Consider the following 20,919-nt stretch of genomic DNA (forward strand, 5'->3'; position numbering starts at 1 on the left):
TTTAAAAGGATAGGCTTGCAGCCCACAAAAGGTGCAAACAAACAAGAGCTTTATTTGAAATGTGTTTACTCAACGGGCCCTTTTGTCCGCGCAAATGCCGGATGATGTCATCAATGAGCCATGTGATCAGACTCTTAAAGTGAACTTGTTCTACTTAGGAACAAACGTCATAGATTATCATAGAATTTACAGGGCAGAAGGAGGCCACTCGGTCCATCGAGTCTGCACCGGCTCTTGGAAAGAGCACCTTACCAGAGGTCAACACCTCCACCCTATCCCCATAACCCAGTATCTCCACCCAACACTAAGGGCAATTTTGGACACTAAGGGCAATTTATCATGGCCAATCCACCTAACCTGCACATCTTTGGACTGTGGGAGGAAACCGGAGCACCCGGAGGAAACCCACGTACACACGGGGAGGATGTGCAGACTCCGCACAGACAGTGACTCAAGCCGGGAATCGAACCTGGGACCTTGGAGCTGTGAAGCAATTGTGCTATCCACAATGCTACCGTGCTGCCCTTTGAATACACAACAGCCAGGAGGAGGATTGAAGACAGAGACTCAGGTTTCAGGTTTACGGCTTTGGAGTAAACGGACAGAATGTAGATCAGCAAAATGGGGGGGATGGGCAAGCAGGACTTGGCATTAAATAAGATAAGAACAGTCAAGTGTATCACAGGTTAAAGTTTATGGAGGATGGAACAAGAGAGCAAGTAAAATGTTGGTGTCAGTGCGTCTGGAGATGGCAAAGACATGGGTGTGCATTTCTGGGACTGAAGGTTATGGTTGGACAAGGCATGTGGCATAATGCCTCAGAGATCTGAGGACAAGGTCATCGACCTGAAGCGTGAAGTAAAGATGCTGCCCGGTCTGCTATGTTTCCATTTCACAATTTTAATTTCTTATATCCAGCATCTGACACCACTTACGTGAAAGAACCGAAGACCATGAACATTTCGACTGCAAACATTAACAACCTGGCCTCCAAACAGAAGCCCGATGGATGAAATAGTCCTTAAGCTCTTAACCCAACTGGTGGAAACTGTGTGCATTGAGTTTCATGCCACTAAAAGTCAATCTGGGTAAGTTTTAGCAGCTCCAAACTAAACCGCTGCCTTTAAGTAATGGACAGTAAGAAGTCTTACAACACCAGGTTAAGTAATGGAAACCAATCTCTCCATCACACAGGAAAAGACAAAATCAAAGTCTTCTTTTTCGTCTCTATCCCCTCACCAAAGAATTCCAAAACTCAACTGCCACCCATTCAGAAAAGTAATTTGCTTTTCAGCCCCTTGGTAGCTAAAAGTTCAATTAAAAACCCAATTCTTAGAAGAGAAGCCCCTAGACATTCACTCCATTTTATTATCCATTTAAAGCGCTTGCACGCGTCAAGTTACCAGTCAAGATCCACCAAGCCTCCCTGCTGAGCGATAGCTGCTTTGACTCGATTGGCAAACTGCACAGCGTCTTCATCTTCCTGTAGAGTGAAGGGAGAGGCATACCGTTACTCAGCAATCACTTAATTCCTGATGGGGCAAACTGTGCGAGAGTCAGTTAGAACATAGAGCATAGAGCAGTACAGCACAGAACAGGCCCTTCGGCCCTCAATGTTGTGCCGAGCCATGATCACCCTACTCAAACCCACGTATCCACCCTATACCCGTAACCCAACAACCCCCCCCTTAACCTTACTTTTGTTAGGACACTACGGGCAATTTAGCATGGCCAATCCACCTAACCCGCACATCTTTGGACTGTGGGAGGAAACCGGAGCACCCGGAGGAAACCCACGCACACAGGGGGAGGACGTGCAGACTCCACACAGACAGTGACCCAGCCGGGAATCGAACCTGGGACCCTGGAGCTGTGAAGCATTTATGCTAACCACCATGCTACCCTGCTGCCCCAGTGATGATAAAGTGGAAGTTGACTTCCGGTGGCGGCGATGACGTAGGAAGCTGCACATTTGGGAGCTCCCGTTTCAAACGGACTTTTCGGCTCTTTTTAGAGCCCAAAATGGAAATTTTTCGACATCTCCCGGTGGGAGAAGGTGTGCTGATCGACTTTCCCCGTAGTTCATGACTCGAACTTGGAGTGGAAAGGGAGAAAAAACGGCAGCAGCTCCCCAGAAAAAACGGGGGAAGGAATCCAAGGTGGCGGCCGGCGGAGCTCCAGAGGAGTGGAAGCAGTGGGCCCAGGAGCAACAAGCTGCTCTCCTGCGCTGTTTTGCAGACTTCAAGGCTGAGGTACTGAGCTCTCTGCAGGAAACGAACAAAAGGCTCTCGGAGATTCAGATGTCCCAGGGTGCTAACATCAAGGAGTTGCAGACGCCGGCCACTGAACGAGAGGAAGAGGCCGGGTTCCTCGTGAGTAAGGTGGAGGGACACAAGGCGCTCCACAAGAAGTGGCAGGAACGCTTCGAGGAGCTTGATCACCGCATGAGGCGGAAAAATCTGCGGATCTTGGGCCTTGCGGAGGGGCTGGAGGGCTGGTGAGGTGTTCTCGCCGTGGGGACTGGGTCGGGCAGGGGGTGCTGGCCTGGGGCTGGCAGTCGACGGGCTATGGTTAGTCGACGGGGGAGGGGAGGCGGGACGCCCTCTGATCCGGTTGGTCACCTGGAATGCGAGAGGATTGAATGGGCCGGTGAAGCGGTCGAGGGTACTTGCTCATCTGAGGGGGCTAAAGGCAGATGTGGCAATGCTTCAGGAGACCCACCTGAAGGTGGCGGACCAGGTCTGTCTGAGGAAGGGATGGGTGGGGCAGGTTCTCCACTCTGGGTTGGATGTGACGAACCGGGGAGTGGCGATTCTGGTGGGGAAAAATGTGTCGTTTGAGGCATCGGAGGTGGCGGCGGATAAGGGGGGTAGGTATGTTATGGTTAGGGGCAGGCTACAATGAGAGAAGGTGGTACTTGCTAGTGAGTATGCCCCAAATTGGGACGACGCGGGCTTTATGAGGCGTATGTTGGGACGGGTCCCGGATCTAGAGGCGGGAGGTCTGATCATCGGGGGGGGGGGGACTTCAATACGGTGTTGGATCCTTCACTGGATCGGTCCAGCTCTAGGACGGCTAGGAGGCCGGCGGCGGCCAAGGTACTGAGAGGGTTTATGGACCAGATGGGTGGGGTGGATCCATGGAGGTTTGTGAAGCCGAGGGCACGGGAGTACTCTTTCTTCTCACACGTACATAGGGTCTACTCTCGGATAGACTTCTTCGTGGTGAGTAGGGGACTGATTCCGAGAGTGGAGGAGGCCGAGTATTCGGCCATTGCAATCTCCGACCACGCTCCGCATTGGATGGAGTTGGAGATGGGGGAGGTGCGGGACCAGCGCCCGTTGTGGCGGTTGGATGTGGGGTTGTTGGCGGAGGAGGAGGTGTGTAGGAGGGTCCGGGCAAGTATTGAGGGGTACCTCGAGGTGAATGATACGGGGGAGGTTCAGGTGGGTGTGGTCTGGGAAGCCCTGAAACCAGTGATTCGTGGGGAGCTGATATCCATCCGGGCACACAGTGAGAGGAGCGAGAGGGATAGACTGGTGGGAAGGATGCTGGAGGTAGACAGGAGGTACGCAGAGGCACCAGAGAAGGGACTGTTGGGGGAGAGGCGCAGCCTGCTGGCTAAATTTGATTTGCTGACCACTAGAAAGGCGGAGGTACAGTGGAGGAAGGCACAAGGGGCAGTGTACGAACATGGTGAAAAGGTGAGTAGGATGCTGGCCCATCAGCTCCGCAAGCAGGATGCGGCAAAGGAAATTGCTGGAGTGAGAGACAAGAGTGGGAATGTGGTGCGGAAGGGGATAGAGGTGAATGAGGTCTTCAAGGACTTTTACGGGGAACTGTACCGGTCGGAGCCAACGGGGGAGAGGAGGGGGATGAAGAGGTTCCTCGACGGGCTTTCTTTCCCGAAGGTGCAGGAGGAGGGGTTGGTTGTGCCGATTGAGCTGGAGGAGCTAGTTAAGGGGATCTGGCAGATGCAGTCAGGGAAGGCACCGGGGCCGGATGGGTTCCTGGTGGAATTTTATAAAAAGTTTGTGGAACTAGTGGGCCCCTTACTGGTGCGGACACTTAATGAAGCGTGGGAAGGGGGGACTTTGCCCCCCCCCCCCCCCCCCCCCCCCGACGATGTCGCAGGTGCTGATCTCGTTAATCTTAAAGAGGGACAAGGACCCCCAGCAGTGCGGTTCATACAGGCCCATATCTCTCCTCAACGTAGATGCCAAGGTGCTGGCAAAAATCCTGGCCACCAGGATAGAGGACTGTGTGCCAGGGGTTGTACACGAGGACCAGACAGGTTTTGTGAAGGGAAGGCAGCTGAACACGAATGTGCGGAGATTGTTGAATGTCATCATGATGCCGGCGATTGAGGGGGAGGCAGAGATAGTGGTGGCGCTGGATGCGGAGAAGGCCTTCGATAGAGTGGAGTGGGGGTACTTATGGGAGGTGTTGGGGAGGTTTGGATTTGGTGAAGGGTTTATTAGATGGGTGAGGCTGCTATATGAGGCCCTGATGGCGTGCGTGGCCACGAATGGGAGGAGGTCGGAGTACTTCCGTCTTTACCGAGGGGCCGGCAGGGTTGCCCTCTGTCCCCCTTGTTGTTTGCATTGGCAATCGAGCCGCTGGCGATGGCGTTGAGGGATTCAGAGAGGTGGAGAGGTTTGGTGCGAGGTGGGGAGGAACATAGGGTGTCGTTGTATGCCGATGACCTGTTACTGTATGTGGCGGACCCGGTGGGAGGGATGCCGGGGGTGATGGAGCTGCTAGCTGAGTTTGGGACCTTTTCAGGTTATAAACTAAATTTAGGCAAGAGTGAGGTGTTTGTGGTGCACCCTGGAGACCAGGAGGAAGGAATTGGTAGGCTCCCGCTTAGGCGAGCAGGGGAAAGCTTTAGGTACCTGGGGGTGCAGGTGGCCAGGGACTGGGGGACTCTTCACAAACATAATTTCACCAGACTTGCAGATCAAATGGAGGAGGAGTTCAAGAGGTGGGACATGCTGCCATTCTCGTTGGCGGGGAGGGTGCAGTCCGTCAAAATGACGGTGCTTCTGAGGTTCTTGTTCCTCTTTCAGTGCCTGCCCATCTTTATCCCCAGGGCCTTCTTTAGGAGAGTGACTAGCAGTATCTTGAGCTTTGTATGGGCACATGGGACTCCGAGAGTGAAGAGGGTTTTACTGGAGCGAGGGAGGGATAGAGGCGGGCTGGCGCTGCCCAACCTTTTGGGGTACTATTGGGCGGCCAATGTGTCAAAGGTGCGTAAATGGGTGATATGGGGGGGGGGGGGGGGGGGGGCGGCGTGGAAAAGAATGGAGATGGCGTCATGTAGAGGTACGAGCCTGGGTGCCATGGTAACGGCACCGTTGCCGCTCTCCCCTAAGAGATTTACCACGAGCCCGGTGGTGGCGGCGACCCTAAGAATCTGGGGACAGTGGAGACGGCATAGGGGGGAAACAGGGGGCTCGATGGAGGCTCCACTGGGTGGCAATCATCAGTTCATCCCGGGGAACAAGGATGGGGGATTTAGAGGGTGGCAAAGGATGGGCATCAGCAAATTGAGGGACCTGTTTATTGGCGGGAGTTTTGCGGGCCAAGATAAATTTGGGCTTCCCCAAGGGAACATGTTCATATACTTGCAGGTAAAGGCGTTTGCTAGGCGACAGGTAGAGGGATTCCCTTTGCTGCCCTCGCAGGGGACGATGGACAGAGTGCTTTCGGGGGTGTGGGTCGGAGAAGGGAAGGTGTCTGACATCTATAAGGTAATGCAGGAGGTGGAAGAGTCATCAGTGGAGGAGCTGAAGGCTAAATGGGAGGAGGAACTCGGGGAGCAGATAGAGGACGGGACTTGGGCGGATGCCTTGGAGAGTGTCAACTCTTCCTCTTCATGCACGGTGCTTAGTCTCATCCAATTTAAGGTGCTGCACCGGGCCCACATGTCCGGGACTAGGATGAGTAGGTTCTTTGGGGGTGAGGACAGGTGCATCAGGTGTTCGGGGAGTCCAGCGAACCATGCCCATATGTTCTGGGCATGTCCGGCACTGGAAGAATTCTGGAAGGGGGTGGCGGGGACAGTGTAGAGGGTGGTTGGATCCAGGGTCAAACCAGGGTGTGGACTCGCGATTTTTGGAGTTGCGGTGGAGCAGGGAGTGCAGGAGGCGAAAGAGGCCGGTGTTCTGGCCTTTGCGTCCCTAGTAGCCCGGCGGAGGATCTTGCTGCAGTGGAAGGATGCGAGGCCCCCAAGTGTGGAGACCTGGGTCAATGACATGGCGGGATTTATAAAGTTGGAAAGGGTTAAATTTGCCCTGAGAGGATCAATACAAGGGTTCTATAAACGGTGGCAGCCTTTTCTGGACTTCCTGGCTCATAGATAGGTATCTTGGTCAATAGCAGCAGCAACCCGGGGGGGGGGGGGGGGGGGGGGGGGGGTGTTCCTAACTATAGTTTCTATATTGTTTTTTTGCTACGGTTGTGCAACTTAACACTGGGTTAACTTAAGTTGTTGTTAATATGTTGGGTTGTTCATTGAGGAGGGGCGAAGGTTTATGATTGTTGTTATTACTGTTATCGTTGGTATTTTAGTATGGTTTGATGTTGTTGTGTAAATTCAAAATTTTACAATAAAAATTATTTTTTTTTTAAATTATAAAGTGTAAGTTGACTAAGATAACTTTGCAAAGGATTTTTAAAGCATTTAGTTTTCTAAATTTAAGTACAGCAGGAGCAGGCCTCCTGTGGCATTGCTCATGGAAAATAACAATAATAATAATAATGATCTGTATTGTCACAAGTAGGCTTACATCATCACTGCAATGAAGTTACTGTAAAAAGCCCCTAGTCGCCACATTCCGTGCCTTTTCGGGTACGCACGGGAGAATTCAGAATGTCCAAATTACCTAACAGCAAGCCTTTCGGGACTTCTGGGAGGTAACCGGAGCACCTGGAAACCCAAGCAGACACGGGGAGAATATGCAGACTCCGCACAGACAGTGACCCCAAGCCAGGAATCGAACCTGGGACCCTGGAGCTGTGAAGCAACAGTGCTACCCACTGTGCTAAAAAGCCAAGCAGTTTTACACAATTGGGGCAATACCAAACATCTAATATATATGACCCGATTTCCTGCAGCATTGTTTACAATGAAAGTATATCACAGGCAAACAGCTTCCCGTACTATATATACAACTTACCAGCGCGCCCCCCCCCCCCCCCCCCCCCCCCCTCCCCCCCCCCCCCCCCCCCCCCCCCCCCCCCCCCCCCCCCCCCCCCCCCCCCCCCCCCCCCCCCCCCCCCCCCCCCCCCCCCCCCCCCCCCCCCCCCCCCCTCCCCCACCCCCCCCCCCCCCCCCCCCCCCCCCCCCCCACGGCAAGAATTTACCCAGCTTCCTCTTAATTGCATCAATGCTATATGCCTCACTCCTCCATGTGGTAGCAAGTTCCATGTTCTATCCACTTTCTGGGTAAAGTTTCTCCTGAAGTTCCAGTTGTATTTATTGTAATTATGGCTGTTGGTTTTTGTCTCTTCCAAAAGTGGGAATGAATCAAAATGTAAGTCGCCATAGCTCCCGAGGACCTAGGCCGCCCTGCCTTTTTGAGAGAGAGAGAGCTGACTGTTGGTGATTTAACCTGAGGGTCACCACACCTCAGGCGAGGGAGGGGCAAAGCTGAGAAGGCGGGGCCTTCATGGACAACCTCAGCCAGGACAGGAGTTGAATCGGTGTTGGCATCGCACCGGATCAGGAACCAGCCGTCCAGCCAACTGAGCTACCCTTTCAAACCCTTCCATAATTTTACAATTCTCTATCAGGCACCCCTCAGCCTTCAGCGAAAAGAGCACCAAAATGTCCAGTCTTTCCCAAAAGATATAAACTCTCGTGATTCCATTCACAGTGCCTTCTATGCCTACTTGGGTTTAATGTATACCCGTGCACCACGAGTAATTCTGGCAGTGCACCATGACTAATTCTGGCAGGTGTGATGTGACTGGTACTGCGTGCTGCCAAGATCAGTCACCAATAGTGGCACGCCGTAACTCGCATCAGTTGCGCTGCAACCCAGGGCCTGGCTTTCTTCTCTGCTCAGTGACCAGCATGCAGCGAAGCTGCTTTAACCACGCAGTTACCATGGCCTCCCATAGAAGGTGAACACACAGCTTCCCTGGCCCACCTCAACATCGATAAAAGCAAGATGTGCAGCTGCTAGAAATCTGAAATCAAATCTGGAAAGTGCTGGGAACATTCAGCAGGTCTGTCAACATCTGTGCGGAGAGAAACAGGGAGGCCGAGTTTCTCCAGCCCCGTTGTGGCGGCCCTTTGACGGGAATGGATGATCCTGGCAGTGGGCAGGGCTGGAAAATCCCACCCAGAGTTAACGTTTCACCTCCAGTACGACTCTTCTCCTGAACACCTGAATTTTTGAAAAAGTCAAAATCGATTTGAAACGCTGGGGTAAATATTCGGAAAGCACCCGCCACAGGAATGGTCGCAGGCGGGAGAGAAAATTTGACGGACCATTTCAAGGTCCATTGACCTGGGGCGGGGCGAACAGAAAATCCCACCCATTAATTATATTTCTCTCAGGGCAGCACGGTGGCGCAGTGGTTAGCGCTGCTGTCTCACGGCGCCGAGGTCCCCAGGTTCGATCCCGGCTCTGGGTCACTGTCCATGTGGAGTTTGCATATTCTCCCTGTGTTTGTGTGGGTTTCGCCCCCACAACACAAAAGATGTGCAAGGTATGTGGATTGGCCACACTAAATTGCCCCTTAATTGGAAAAATTGAATTGGGTACTCCAAATTTATTTTTTAAAATATATATTTCTCTCTCGCTACAGATGCTGCCAAAACCGTTGAGTAGTGCCAGCATTTTCTGTTTTTGCATCAAGCTGCATATGGTCGCCAGACAGTGACACTCAGCTAATTCCCAATCCTCTATTTCCTTCTGTTCTGCTCTCCAGAAGTGATGTTAGTCACTCTGGGAACACAGCAGAGCAGAGAAGGCAAAATGAGTCCAAATTTTAAAAAACAATAATTTTGGCACATTTCGTGTACTAGCTTGAAATCTAATTAGAAACATATAGAATAGCGGATCAGAAAGTATCAGTGCTAGCACAATGGGGGGATTTGTTTTGGATTATCCTTTCTGTTAGTTGGTGCTTTCAAATGGATCATTTCCATTTAAAGCTTACGATTTCATAGAATCATTAAATCTCTACAGTGCAGAAGGAGGCCATTCAGCCCATCGAGTCTGCACCAACCCTCTGAAAGAGCACCCTACTTAGGCCCACTCTCCACTCTATTCTTGTAACCCCACCTAACCGTTGGACACTAGGGGACAATTTAGCATGGACAATTCACCTAACCTGCACATCTTTGGACTGTGGGAGGAAACCGGAGCACCCGGAGGAAATCCACACAGACACAGGGAGAATGTGCAAACTCCACACAGACAGTCCACCAAGGTTGGAATTGAACCGTTGTCCCTGGCGATGTGAGGCAGCAGTGCTAACCACTGTGTCGCTGTAGCGCCCAATTGGATTTGGAATTGGATTCCGGATTTAATTTGTGAAAGCTCCTGATTTCATGCCTAGTAGTTTTTCCTACCTGTTGAGATATTTGAGCAAAGTAGTTTCTTAATTAAACAGACAGTGATTAATTAAATCAGTCACAAAGGAATGACAGATTACACGAGACACACAGCGAGGGACATTCGATGTGATAAATCCAGTAAGGCATGCTTAACACAAGAATTTTAAGAATATAGTCATAAATTTGATTCTGAGAATAGTGAGGCGCACACAAAGATTTAAAAGCAATTACATTAAACAGTTCTCTCCCTTGCTATCTCCACTCTTTATCCTCATTGCAGATCTGAGTCTGCTGCAGAATTGGTGACATCTGTCTCTCACCGAAGCAGCCTGGCTGTCTACTTACTTTTTAATATGACACAGAAGTTGGCTCCATTGTGTTTGGGACCAGATCTCCTTGTCTAAACGTGTGCATGTCTAATCTCTCCAAGCCAACACTAGGTGAGGCTTTGTTGGATTTGATTGTGAAGGTGCTTCAGTCCACACTGGGCCCACAGGATAGTTAATGGGACAGACACAAAAAAAAAAGTTATAAAAAGGGCAGATGGGGGGCAGCATGGTGGCCTAGTGGTTAGCACAGCTGCCTCACGGCGCTGAGGTCCCAGGTTCGATCCCGGCTCTGGGTCACTGTCCGTGTGGAGTTTGCACATTCTCCCCGTGTCTGCGTGGGTTTCGCCCCCACAACCCAAAGATGTGCAGGGTAGGTGGATTGGCTACGCTAAATTGTCCCTTAATTGGAAAAAATAATTGGGTAATCTAAATTTTTTTTTAATTAAAAAAAATAAAAGGGCAGATGGGGGCTGTTCTAATGTTGAGAATTTAGCACATGGTTATGGGTGAATTAGTGAGAAATTTGCCCTGTAACATATCCCTGCTGTACCTGTCCTGGGAGTGTTTGCTGGGATAGTGGAGCGGGACCTTTACTCTGAATTTAACCCATGAGGTTTTGATGGGCTGTCCTGTTAAAACTTTCAAGAATAGAGTTTCTCACACTACAAAGCCAATCGGGGGGTATTAGGAATCTTCAACATTATATGGCTGGGGACACGCGTGGGGCAGACGTAGGTTTCGGGAATAAGTTTGGGTTTATATGGCAACCAAGCAGTTGGTATGGTCATTTCCTGGTGTCTATCATAATATCCACTCGTGTATATCATGAGATTCAGACAGGCAGTGATTGACACTCAGGATAACCAATGAACATACACGACACAGAACAACCAATCACCAGACAGGATACCACCACAATAAAGCCCAGAGGGCATTAAGGCTCTCTCTCTCTCACAGGACACAGCTAGGGAGATAGTCACAGTACACAGGCCAATGAACATCATCACCATGTGGTAGAGCGCTAGTCTGGTCAAGCCAGTAGGAGGTTATCAGTTAGGTTAATAGAGTGTCAACCCACAGCGGATTATGTACAGCAATCAGCAGGTTCAATAAAACAGTGTTGGACCATCTCCTGTGTCAGAAGCCTGTTTCTCGTTTTACTGCATCCAGTTGCAGTCGATATTAGACCAACACAGATAACACATCAGTGTCAAGGCACAAATTGTCCGAGTTCATTTTCACCACTTGCCCTGGTGAGATTTGAACACAAGGCCTCCAGGTTATTAGGAGGTGCTTGAACCATTTGGCTAAAGAGGGTGCTGAGGTATTGGGAATTTTAAACATGATGATAAAAACACTGCAAACACTATTTGCCATCTTCGTACAGAAGCTTATGTTTGCACCTCAAAAAATATTATTGAAGCAAATGCTGGAGAGTGCTGTCCGTATATTGAATGCTCAAGTGAATGGAATTGATGGTCCTACAGGCCTATCTCCCTCTTAAATGTAGATGCCAAGCTGTTAGCAAAGGTCCTGGCAACCAGGATAGAGGACTGTGTGCCAGGGGTAGTCCATGAAGACCAGACGGGGTTCGTGAAGGGACGCCAACTTAACACAAATGTCCGGAGATTGTTAAATGTGATTATGATGCCAGCAGTGGAAGGGGAGGCGGAGATAGTGGTAGCGCTGGACGCGGAGAAGGCATTTGACAGGGTGGAGTGGGAATACTTGTGGGAGACGTTGGAAAGGTTTGGGTTTGGGGAGGGATTTATCAAGTGGGTAAAACTGCTCTATTCAGCTCCGATGGCAAGTGTGGTAACAAACGGGAGGAGGTCAGAATATTTTGGGCTCCATCGAGGTACTAGGCAGGGATGTCCCCTATCTCCCTTACTCTTTGCATTAGCGATTGAGCCGTTGGCGATGGCACTGAGGGGTTCAGGGGGGTGGAGAGGACTGACAAGGGGAGGGGAGGAACATCGGGTCTCGCTCTATGCGGATGATTTGTTGTTGTATGTGGCAGACCCGGAGGGGGGAATGCCGGAGGTAATGGGGATACTAGCGGAGTTCGGGGACTTTTCGGGATATAAATTAAATCTGGGGAAAAGTGAGGTCTTTGTAATACACCCGGGAGACCAAGGGGAGGGAATTGGGAGGCTCCCCTTCAAAAGAGCAGTTAAAAGTTTTAGGTATTTGGGGGTGCAGGTGGCAAAGAACTGGGGGACCCTACACAAGTTGAACTTTTCCAGACTGGTGGAGCAGATGGAGGAGGAGTTTAAGAGGTGGGACATGGTGCCGCTGTCGCTAGCAGGGAGGGTGCAGTCAGTTAAAATGACGGTCCTCCCGAGGTTCTTGTTTTTGTTCCAGTGTCTGCCCATCTTCCTCCCCAGGGCCTTTTTCAAGAAGGTAACGAGTAGTATCATGGGGTATGTGTGGGCACATGGCACCCCGAGAGTTAGAAGGGTCTTTTTGGAGCGGAGTAGGGATAGTGGAGGGCTGGCGCTACCCAACCTTTCAGGATATTACTGGGCGGCAAATACATCGATGGTACGAAAGTGGATGATGGAAGGGGAGGGGGCAGCCTGGAAGCGCATGGAGAGGGCGTCCTGCGGCAACATAAGCTTAGGGGCACTGGTAACGGCACCATGGCCGCTCCCTCCCACGAGGTATACCACGAGCCCGGTGGTGGCGGCCACCCTCAAGATCTGGGGGCAGTGGAGGCGACACAGGGGGGAAGTGGGAGGTCTGATAGGGGCACCACTAAGAGGGAACCACAGATTTGCGCCGGGAAACACAGGAGGGGGATTCCAGAGCTGGCAGAGGGCGGGTATTAGACAACTGAGGGACTTGTTTATAGAGGGGAGGTTTGCGAGCCTGGGAGAGCTGGAGGAGAAATTTGGGCTCCCCCCGGGGAACACGTTCAGGTACCTCCAAGTGAAGGCATTTGCCAGACGACAGGTAGCGGGGTTCCCCGCGCTCCCCGACAGGGGGGTGAGTGATAGGGTGCTATCAGGGGTCTGGGTCGGGGAGGGGAAGATCTCGGACATCTATAAGATTATGCAGGAGGTGGAGGAGGTACCAGTAGAGGAGCTGAAAGATAAGTGGGAGTTAGAGCTGGGGGAACAGATAGAGGACGGGACATGGGCAGACGCCCTGGAGAGGGTTAACTCGTCGTCGTCATGTGCGAGACTAAGTCTCATTCAATTTAAGGTACTGCATAGAGCCCACATGACGGGGACAAGGATGAGTCGGTTTTTCGGGGGCGAAGACAGGTGTATTAGATGTTCGGGAAGCCCTGCGAATCATGCACATATGTTTTGGGCATGTCCGGCACTGGAGGAGTTCTGGAAGGGGGTGGCAGGGACGGTGTCGAGAGTGGTGGGGTCCAGGGTCAAGCCAGGATGGGGACTTGCGATCTTCGGGGTTGGGGTGGAACCGGGGGTACAGGAGGCGAGGGAGGCTGGAATATTAGCCTTTGCGTCCTTGGTGGCTCGGAGGAGGATCCTGATTCAGTGGAGGGACGAAAGGCCTCCGAGTGTTAACACCTGGTTAAACGACATGGCAAACTTCATCCAATTGGAAAGGATCAAATTCGCCCTGAGAGGGTCGGTGCAGGGGTTTTCCAGGCGATGGCAACCCTTCCTAGACCTCTTGGATCAGAGATAGAAACTGAGGCCATGACAGCAGCAACCCGGGAGGGGAGGGGAGGGCGGGAGGGGGGGGGGGGGGGGGGGGGGGGGGGGACAACGACGAAGGAAGTACGGTAGCGGCGGTGGCACGGGCAAGGCCTGCCCGAGGACGCTGCTAGAAAATGATAAGTTGGTCTGACTGTCGGTTCGCCGGCGGGGGGGGGGGGGGGGGGGGGACGCACGGGTAGGGGGGGGGGGGGGATTCTTTTTCTTTTTCTTGTTAAGTAGGGGGGTTTGACTTTGTTTTGTTATAATTTAAATGTAAATGTAGGGGGGGTTAAAATGTTTGTATTTTGAAAAATTTAATAAAAATTATTTTAAAAAAAAAAGTGAATGGAATTGATTACTCTTTGCCCAACTTCTCTGCACATAACCAAAAACAGGTCCATATTGTTGTGCCTTGAACAGAAACACCATTGCAATTTACGTCTTGTCACACAGATATCTACAATATATTAATATATTTGCAAGACATGCACTCTTTCCCTATTTTTATATTTCTACTAACCTGTCGCACTGTAAGTACATCCAATAAGAGCCCTGTAGCCCCACAGTTTACATCTCCCAGCCTGAACTGCAGAGAAACCTCTACTTCCCAACAAGCTCCACTTTGTTACTTCCCAACTTACCTTACGTTTTCCTATTTAACTGAAAGTAATAATATAAAAAGTCTTCCGTAAAAATAAGGACTGAATAGGACTCGGAAATAGGGAGCGAATGGCATACACATTCCCTGGATCATTTATTTCATGCCCTCCAGTCCTGAAGCCTTGACTGTCCTCTTGGACAATTAGTTACAAACCAATCACCTACCTGGGCGGCACGGTGGTGCAGTGGTTAGTACTGCTGCCTCACAGCGCAGAGGACCCGGGTTTGATCCCGGTCCATTGTACGTGTGGAGTCTGCACAATCTCCCCGTGTCTCTGTGGGTCTCACCCCCAACAACCCAAAGATGTGCAGGGTAGGTGGATGGGTCATATCTTTTTATTATAACAGTAAAGAATTTACACAAAGCCAAATGGTACAAACACTAATTTTGCGTTGGAGAAACAGGGTACCCCCCACCTCCCCCCCAGCACCAATGTACGGAGAGGGGGAGGGGGGGGGGGGGAAACACCGATTATTAAAACAGTTCACAACACAGTTGTACAAAAAACAAACGGTACAAGCACTACATTTTGCGCTGGAGAGACCAGATACCCTTGCCTCTGTACCAACAGAAGGGAAAGGACTGGTTTAGCTCAGTGGGCTAGACAGCTGGTTTGTGATGCAGAACAAGGCCAGCAGCGCGGGTTCAATTCCCATACCAGCTTACCCGAACAGGCGCTGAAATGTGGCGACTGGGGGCTTTTCACAGTAACTTCACACTTGTGACAATAAAAGTTTATTATCTGAGGCTGTTTAGCACAGGGCTACATCGCTGGCTTTGAAAGCAGACCAAGGCAGGCCAGTAGCACGGTTCAATTCCCGTAACAGCCTCCCTGACCAGGCGCCGGAATGTGATGACTAGGGGCTTTCATCACACAGTAACTTCATGAATAGTGCAGAGGGACGTTAGAAGGGTTTCACAGGACGGTGCAACATCGTGGGCCGAAGGGCCTGTACTGCGCTGTTATGTTCTATGTTCTATGCAATTTTTTAATTTTTTTTGAAAGGAAGGGAGGGTGGTGGGAAGAGAGGGGAAAGGAGGGTGGTACAGAGGGAGGGAGTCAGGGTGTTGGCAGAGGGGGTCCGATAGGGCACTGCCTGAACTATCTATGGAGGCAGAATAACAAAAGAACCTTCAATTATGATATGCCAGATTTGGGGGGGGGGGGGGGTCAATACAGTGTCAGGCGTAAGTGAGCCCTGCACCCCATTGCAGAGAGCCTCACACGTGCACCCTCCGCTCCCGGTACAGGGCGGCTGACAGCTTTCGGACAGTCGCCCTCCGTGCCCGGATACTCCATCACACGGAGTGAGGCAGACGGCACGGGCCCATCAACCAACCCACGGCCTAGGTGGACGGGCCACACTAAATTGCCCTTTAAATGGAATTTTTTTTAGAAAAGTCACCTACCTGTCTGGTCATTGGAGGCAGGTACCACACGTTGCACACTATAGCCCAGCTGGTCATCATTTGGAGTAGGTAGGATACCATCCCATACTTGCTGCTGTTCCAAAAGGCATCACCAAACTGAGGGTCGTACTGCAGCAGAAACAATGACACCAGCTCACTAATAGACACATTGCTCCAGACAATGTTTTAAGAGGGCAATTACAGCAAGTAAATCCAAAATCTTACAATTAGCCTGCTTTCACAAAAGGTAGCTACCTTCAGTCAAAAGGTATGGAAATCTTACAGCAAAATTAGGAGGAGGAGGGCGGTGGTTTAGAGAATAAACAAAGAAATAGACTCCTTGCAATTGCCTTGGAAACAGAACATTCATTCTACCATTACTGATAACTGAAAATTGGAGGAAGCAACATGTTCTCATGCAGGGCTTTGACAATAGTTAGTAATGAGAAGCTGGTACGGGATTCAATAACTTGCAGACACAGATTTAAGGTAATTGACACAAAGGACAGAGGTGAGATGGGGAGATTTTTTTTAAAAAACAGCAAATTATCTGAAACCATCTGAAAAAACTGCATGAAAAAAGTGGTTTAAGGAGATTCCTTCGGGACCTTCTAAAGAGAACTGAATATAGAAGAGTGGAGAAAATTGCAGGATATAGGGAATTAATTGGATTGCTCTTTGCTGATTGGCTTTCTTCCATTCCTGTGCTCAATTACTCTATGGTCACTGGTGTAGCCACCTGGGGTGGCCACTGCCCAACACAAAATGGAAGATTGGAAGGAATGCAGGGAAAATGGACATGTTGGAAAGCAAGCAGCTTGCAAGGCGATTGTATATTGGGACGACTGCAGAAACCAGTTTTGACTGTTGCAGAAACCAGACAGCACTGTGAAAAGAAACCAGTTAACATACTAATGAGGCAATACCGGGCGAGTCCCAGATACAATGGACACAAGTTAAGCACAAATTGATACATTCTATGGAAGGCCAGACCCTGTGGCGCAAGAGAAGCCCAAAACAATAGGTCCCAAGAACCGCCCCAGCAACCAAGGAACTGCCCTGTGATTGGGGGGTTCAAACATATCGATTGGGAAGAGACCCAATCGATTCCAAGCAGGTAAGGGAGTCTGCCCAAAGGGGCGCGGACCCCCTGGGACCTATAAAAGAAAGGTCCCGCACATGGTTCAGTCTCCTGGCTCCTGTCTCCTACTCCAGCCGTCGAGCAGCAGCCACCAACAAGTAAGTGCCTAACGACGACCGCTACCAGAAATAGGCACTCCTGACCCCCTTTTCAATTGATAACAATCTGAAGTCTGCAGACCAGAGCAGAGCAAGAGGCCTTGTTCCCTGACCCAGCAGTTCCTTCGAGATAAGTATTAGTTGTTTAGCGGTAGGAGTAAGTTTAATCCTTTAGCGTGTGCATGGGTAGTTATTATAATTGTATTATAATAAACTCTAGTTGTTTGGACTTACTAATTGGTGTACGGTTTTATTGCTTTGAACTTCACCTTGAAGCTTGTGGCGGTGTCTTAACGGTACCTGGTGACTCCAGAGCTTAGAACAATAAACAGAGCCAAATTGAGTGTTAAGCACACTCACCCAGAACAAGCAACACTGGTGCTTCATGTCCTTTAAGGTTATTGAGCGAGAGAGAGAGAGAGAACCTGGAATAAACTGACCATTTGGCAAGATTGGGAACGAACAGCAGATTAAAGATCTCATTGACATTAAAATATTAATAAAGGACTCCTCCAACAAATAAGACACGCCGATACATATTTATTGCTTGGCACATCAAACCAAAGCATAAAGGCCTCCAGACATATCCCTGCATTTGGATTCTCAGAAGATTGAGAATAATAAACAATGAACTCAACTTGGAACAAGACACTAACCACTTTCAGGAGAAACCCCGCTGTGAATAACTTCATATATTCTTAGTACAGGGGTTTGCATCGTACTGAGCAAAGCTTTAGGCCAAGATATTTTTCTGGTGTACCAATATACACAAGCTGGACACTTCCCAGTGGTTTGAGTACAGGGCACACACATCCCGAGTCACCTCTCTATGAATAGGAGAAATTATTTTTAAAACAGCTACAAGCAAGCAAAAGGGCAGCACGGTAGCATAGTGGTTAGCACAGTTGCTTCACAGCTCCAGGGTCGATTCCCGATTTGGGTCACTGTCTGTGCGGAGTCTGCACGTTCTCTCAGTGTCTGGATGGGTTTCCTCCGGGTGCTCCGGTTTCCTCCCAGAGTCAAAAGATGTGCAGGGTTAGGTGGATTGGCCATGCTAAATTGCCTTTAGGTTAGGTGGGGTTACTGGGATAGGGTGGAGGTGTGGACTTAAGTAGGGTGCTCTTTCCAAGAGCCGGATAGACTCGATGGGCCGAATGGCCTCCTTCTGCACTGTAAATTCTATGAAATGAAAAGCAATTTCCTCCAATGGATTCTTGCACCTGAAGGAATTTCAGGGATGAGATTCCACCACAGGAGATCCTTGATCTTTTTGAACCTGGATAGTATACAGACTGTCAAATACCTCGGGAGGTCACACATATTTTTTTTAAAAAAAGATTCAAACTCAGAAAATCTTCACTAGTTTACCTTGATTGCAACTGGATATATCGTTCCTCCTATTTCAAAACTTCCTTTCTTAAACATCATGACAGAAGTATTGTTTATGCAAGTACCTGGAAACAAGTTTCATATTCGAGAATTAGTTTGCAAATTTATACCAAAGGAACAACAGCTTGCAATGGGCGTCACTGCCAATCAAGCAAGATAACCTCCAAAGTAACACCTTGCCTGGCTTAACATCCAACAGTTTTTCTAGGTATTACTAATTTCTATTTGGGGACAGGACAATTGAAAAGAAGCACTTCAATGTAAAACTTAATTGACCTATCTATGCAGGAATCTTTATTTGTCAATTTAGTATCTGGCACCTCAACATGGCCCTGATGGGTTGCAACCTAGGATCCTAAAAGAAGTAGCTACAGAGTCAGTGGATGCATTGGTTGTCATTTTCCAAAATTCCTTGAATTCTGGAGAAATACCAGAGGATTGGGAAACTGCTCTGAATCGCCTATTGAAAAAGGGAAGCAAAATGCAGGTGACTGCAGGCCGATTAGCCTAACATCTATTGTTGGAAAAATGTTGGAATCAATTATTAAGGAGCTAATAGCAGCACATTTGGAAAATCATAATCTAATCAAGCAGAGTCAGCATGGCCTCATGAAAGGGAAATTGTGTCTGACTAATTTATTAGAGTTTTTCAAGGAAGTCTCAACCAGAGTGGATAGAGGGGAACCAGTAGATGTGATGTATTTGGTCTTCCAGAAGGCATTTTACAAGGTACCTCACAAAAGGTCAAGTCATAAGAGCCCATGGTGCTGGACATTGTATATTGGCATGGATAGAGAATTGGCTAATGGGAAGAAAACTGCAAGTGGGAATCAGGAGTTCTTTTTTAGGTTGGCGAGCTGTAAACAGTGGGGTTCCACAGCAACTGTTTACAATATATATTAATGACTTGAAGGAAGGAAACCAATGGACTGTAGCCAAATTTGCAGAAAACACAAAAATAGGTGGAAAGGCAAGTTGCGAGATGGATACAAACAGTTTGCAAAGAGACGTTGAGAGGTTAAGTAGTAGGCAAACATTTGGCAAATGGAGTATAATGTGGGGAAATGTGAAGTTGTTCATTTTGGAAGGACTAACAAAAGGAGTGTGTCATTTAAGTGGAGAAAAACTGCAGGAGGGACTTAACACAAAGTTAGAAAACAGGTCCTCAGGAATGCTAATGGAATGTTGGTCCTTATTTCAAGGGGGTTGGAGTATAAGAGTCGGGAAGACTTGCTCCAACTAACGGGGTACTGTGAGCAGTTTTGGACTCCTTATTTAAGGAGAGATATTATTTCATTGGAGGTCATTCAGAGAAGGTGCCCTAGGATGATCCCCGGTGTTAGGAAAGAGTTAAGTTCCCCAGCATTTGAGTTCGAATTGGTGTTTTAATTGTTTTATTGTTTAGTAGATTACACTTAATGTTTAAATAGATGGCACCAGGTAAATAAAGGGGATACAGGTGGCACTGAAGGAGTTGATGGAGAAGTAATCACTGCACAGAATAAACCAGGATTTAAAGTCAGGATTGTCTTTCTAAATCTTATTGGCAGAGTTACCATTGGAGCATAACACCGTGGTACTGTCCCTTTAATTTGTCCCTCAGTTAGTTTGCTCTCCTTTACTTGGTTATTTGTGTTACACAAAATAGTTGGAGCTTAACACCTGGTATGGAGGGATTGTTTTATGAACAAAGGTTTAACAGGTTGGCACTCTACTCGTTGGAATTTTGAAATGTGAGAGGTGATCTCATTGAAACATGTAGGCTACTTAAGGGATTTGACAGGGTAAATGCTGAGAGGATGTTTCCCCTCATGGGAGAGTCTAGGACCAGAGGGCCTAGTCTCAGAATAAACGGGTGCCAATTTCAGACTGAGATGAGGAGGAATTTCTTCTCTCAGAGGGTTAAGAGTCTTTGGAACAGAGAGCTGTGGGAGCAGAGACCTTGTTATTTTTAATCATTTACGGATGTGGGTGTCGCTGGTTATGCTAGTATTTGTTGCCCATCCCTAGTTGCCCTTCAGAACCGCTGCAGTCCGACAGTGCTGTTAGGGAGGGAATTCCAGGATTTTCCCCAGCGACTGTGAAGTCATAGCGATATATTTCCAAGTCAGGGTGGTGAGTGACTGGGAGGGGTACCTCCAGGTGGTGGAGATCCCAGGTGTCTCAGCTCTTGTCCTTCTAGATGGTAGTGGTCGTGGGTTCGGAAGATGCTGTCGAAGGAACCTTGGCGAGTTATTGCAATGGATCTTGTAAATGGTACACACAGCTGCCACTGTTCGTCAGCGGTGGAAGGTCTAAATGTTTGTGGGAGGAGGAGTAATCAGATATGCTGCTTTGTCCTGGATGGTATCAAGCTTCTTGAGTGTTGTTGGCAAGCGGAGAGTGTTCAATTACACACCTGACTTGTGCCTTGTAGATGTTGGACAAGCTTTAGGGGTCAGGAGGTCAGTTACTCACCGTAGGATTCCTCGCCTTTGACCTGCCTTGGTAGCCACAGTATTGATATGGCTAGTCCAGTTCAGTTTCTAATCAATGGTAACCCCCAGGATGTTGATTGTGGGGGATTCTGCGATGGTAATGCCATTGAATGTCAAGGGGTGATGGTTAGAATCGCTCTTGTAGGAGATGGTCATTGCCTGGCAC

General features: G+C 49.2%; 1 protein-coding gene across 5 annotated transcripts in view; it reads right to left on the reverse strand.

Annotated features, from left to right (window-relative positions):
- gpat3 (glycerol-3-phosphate acyltransferase 3) overlaps nt 1-20,919 on the reverse strand; it is an 85,589-nt gene that overhangs the window by 8,164 nt on the left and 56,506 nt on the right. For all 5 annotated transcript variants that reach the window (XM_038792630.1, XM_038792633.1, XM_038792629.1 and 2 more), the window contains 3 exons: nt 18,256-18,341; nt 15,649-15,777; nt 1,404-1,483 (listed from right to left, as the gene is read on the reverse strand). In XM_038792630.1, coding sequence (XP_038648558.1) covers nt 1,404-1,483; nt 15,649-15,777; nt 18,256-18,341 — 295 coding nt within the window. The remainder of the gene's footprint in view (nt 1-1,403; nt 1,484-15,648; nt 15,778-18,255; nt 18,342-20,919) is intronic.

Source organism: Scyliorhinus canicula, chromosome 3 (genome assembly GCF_902713615.1).
Source record: "Scyliorhinus canicula chromosome 3, sScyCan1.1, whole genome shotgun sequence".
Taxonomy (NCBI): domain Eukaryota; kingdom Metazoa; phylum Chordata; class Chondrichthyes; order Carcharhiniformes; family Scyliorhinidae; genus Scyliorhinus; species Scyliorhinus canicula.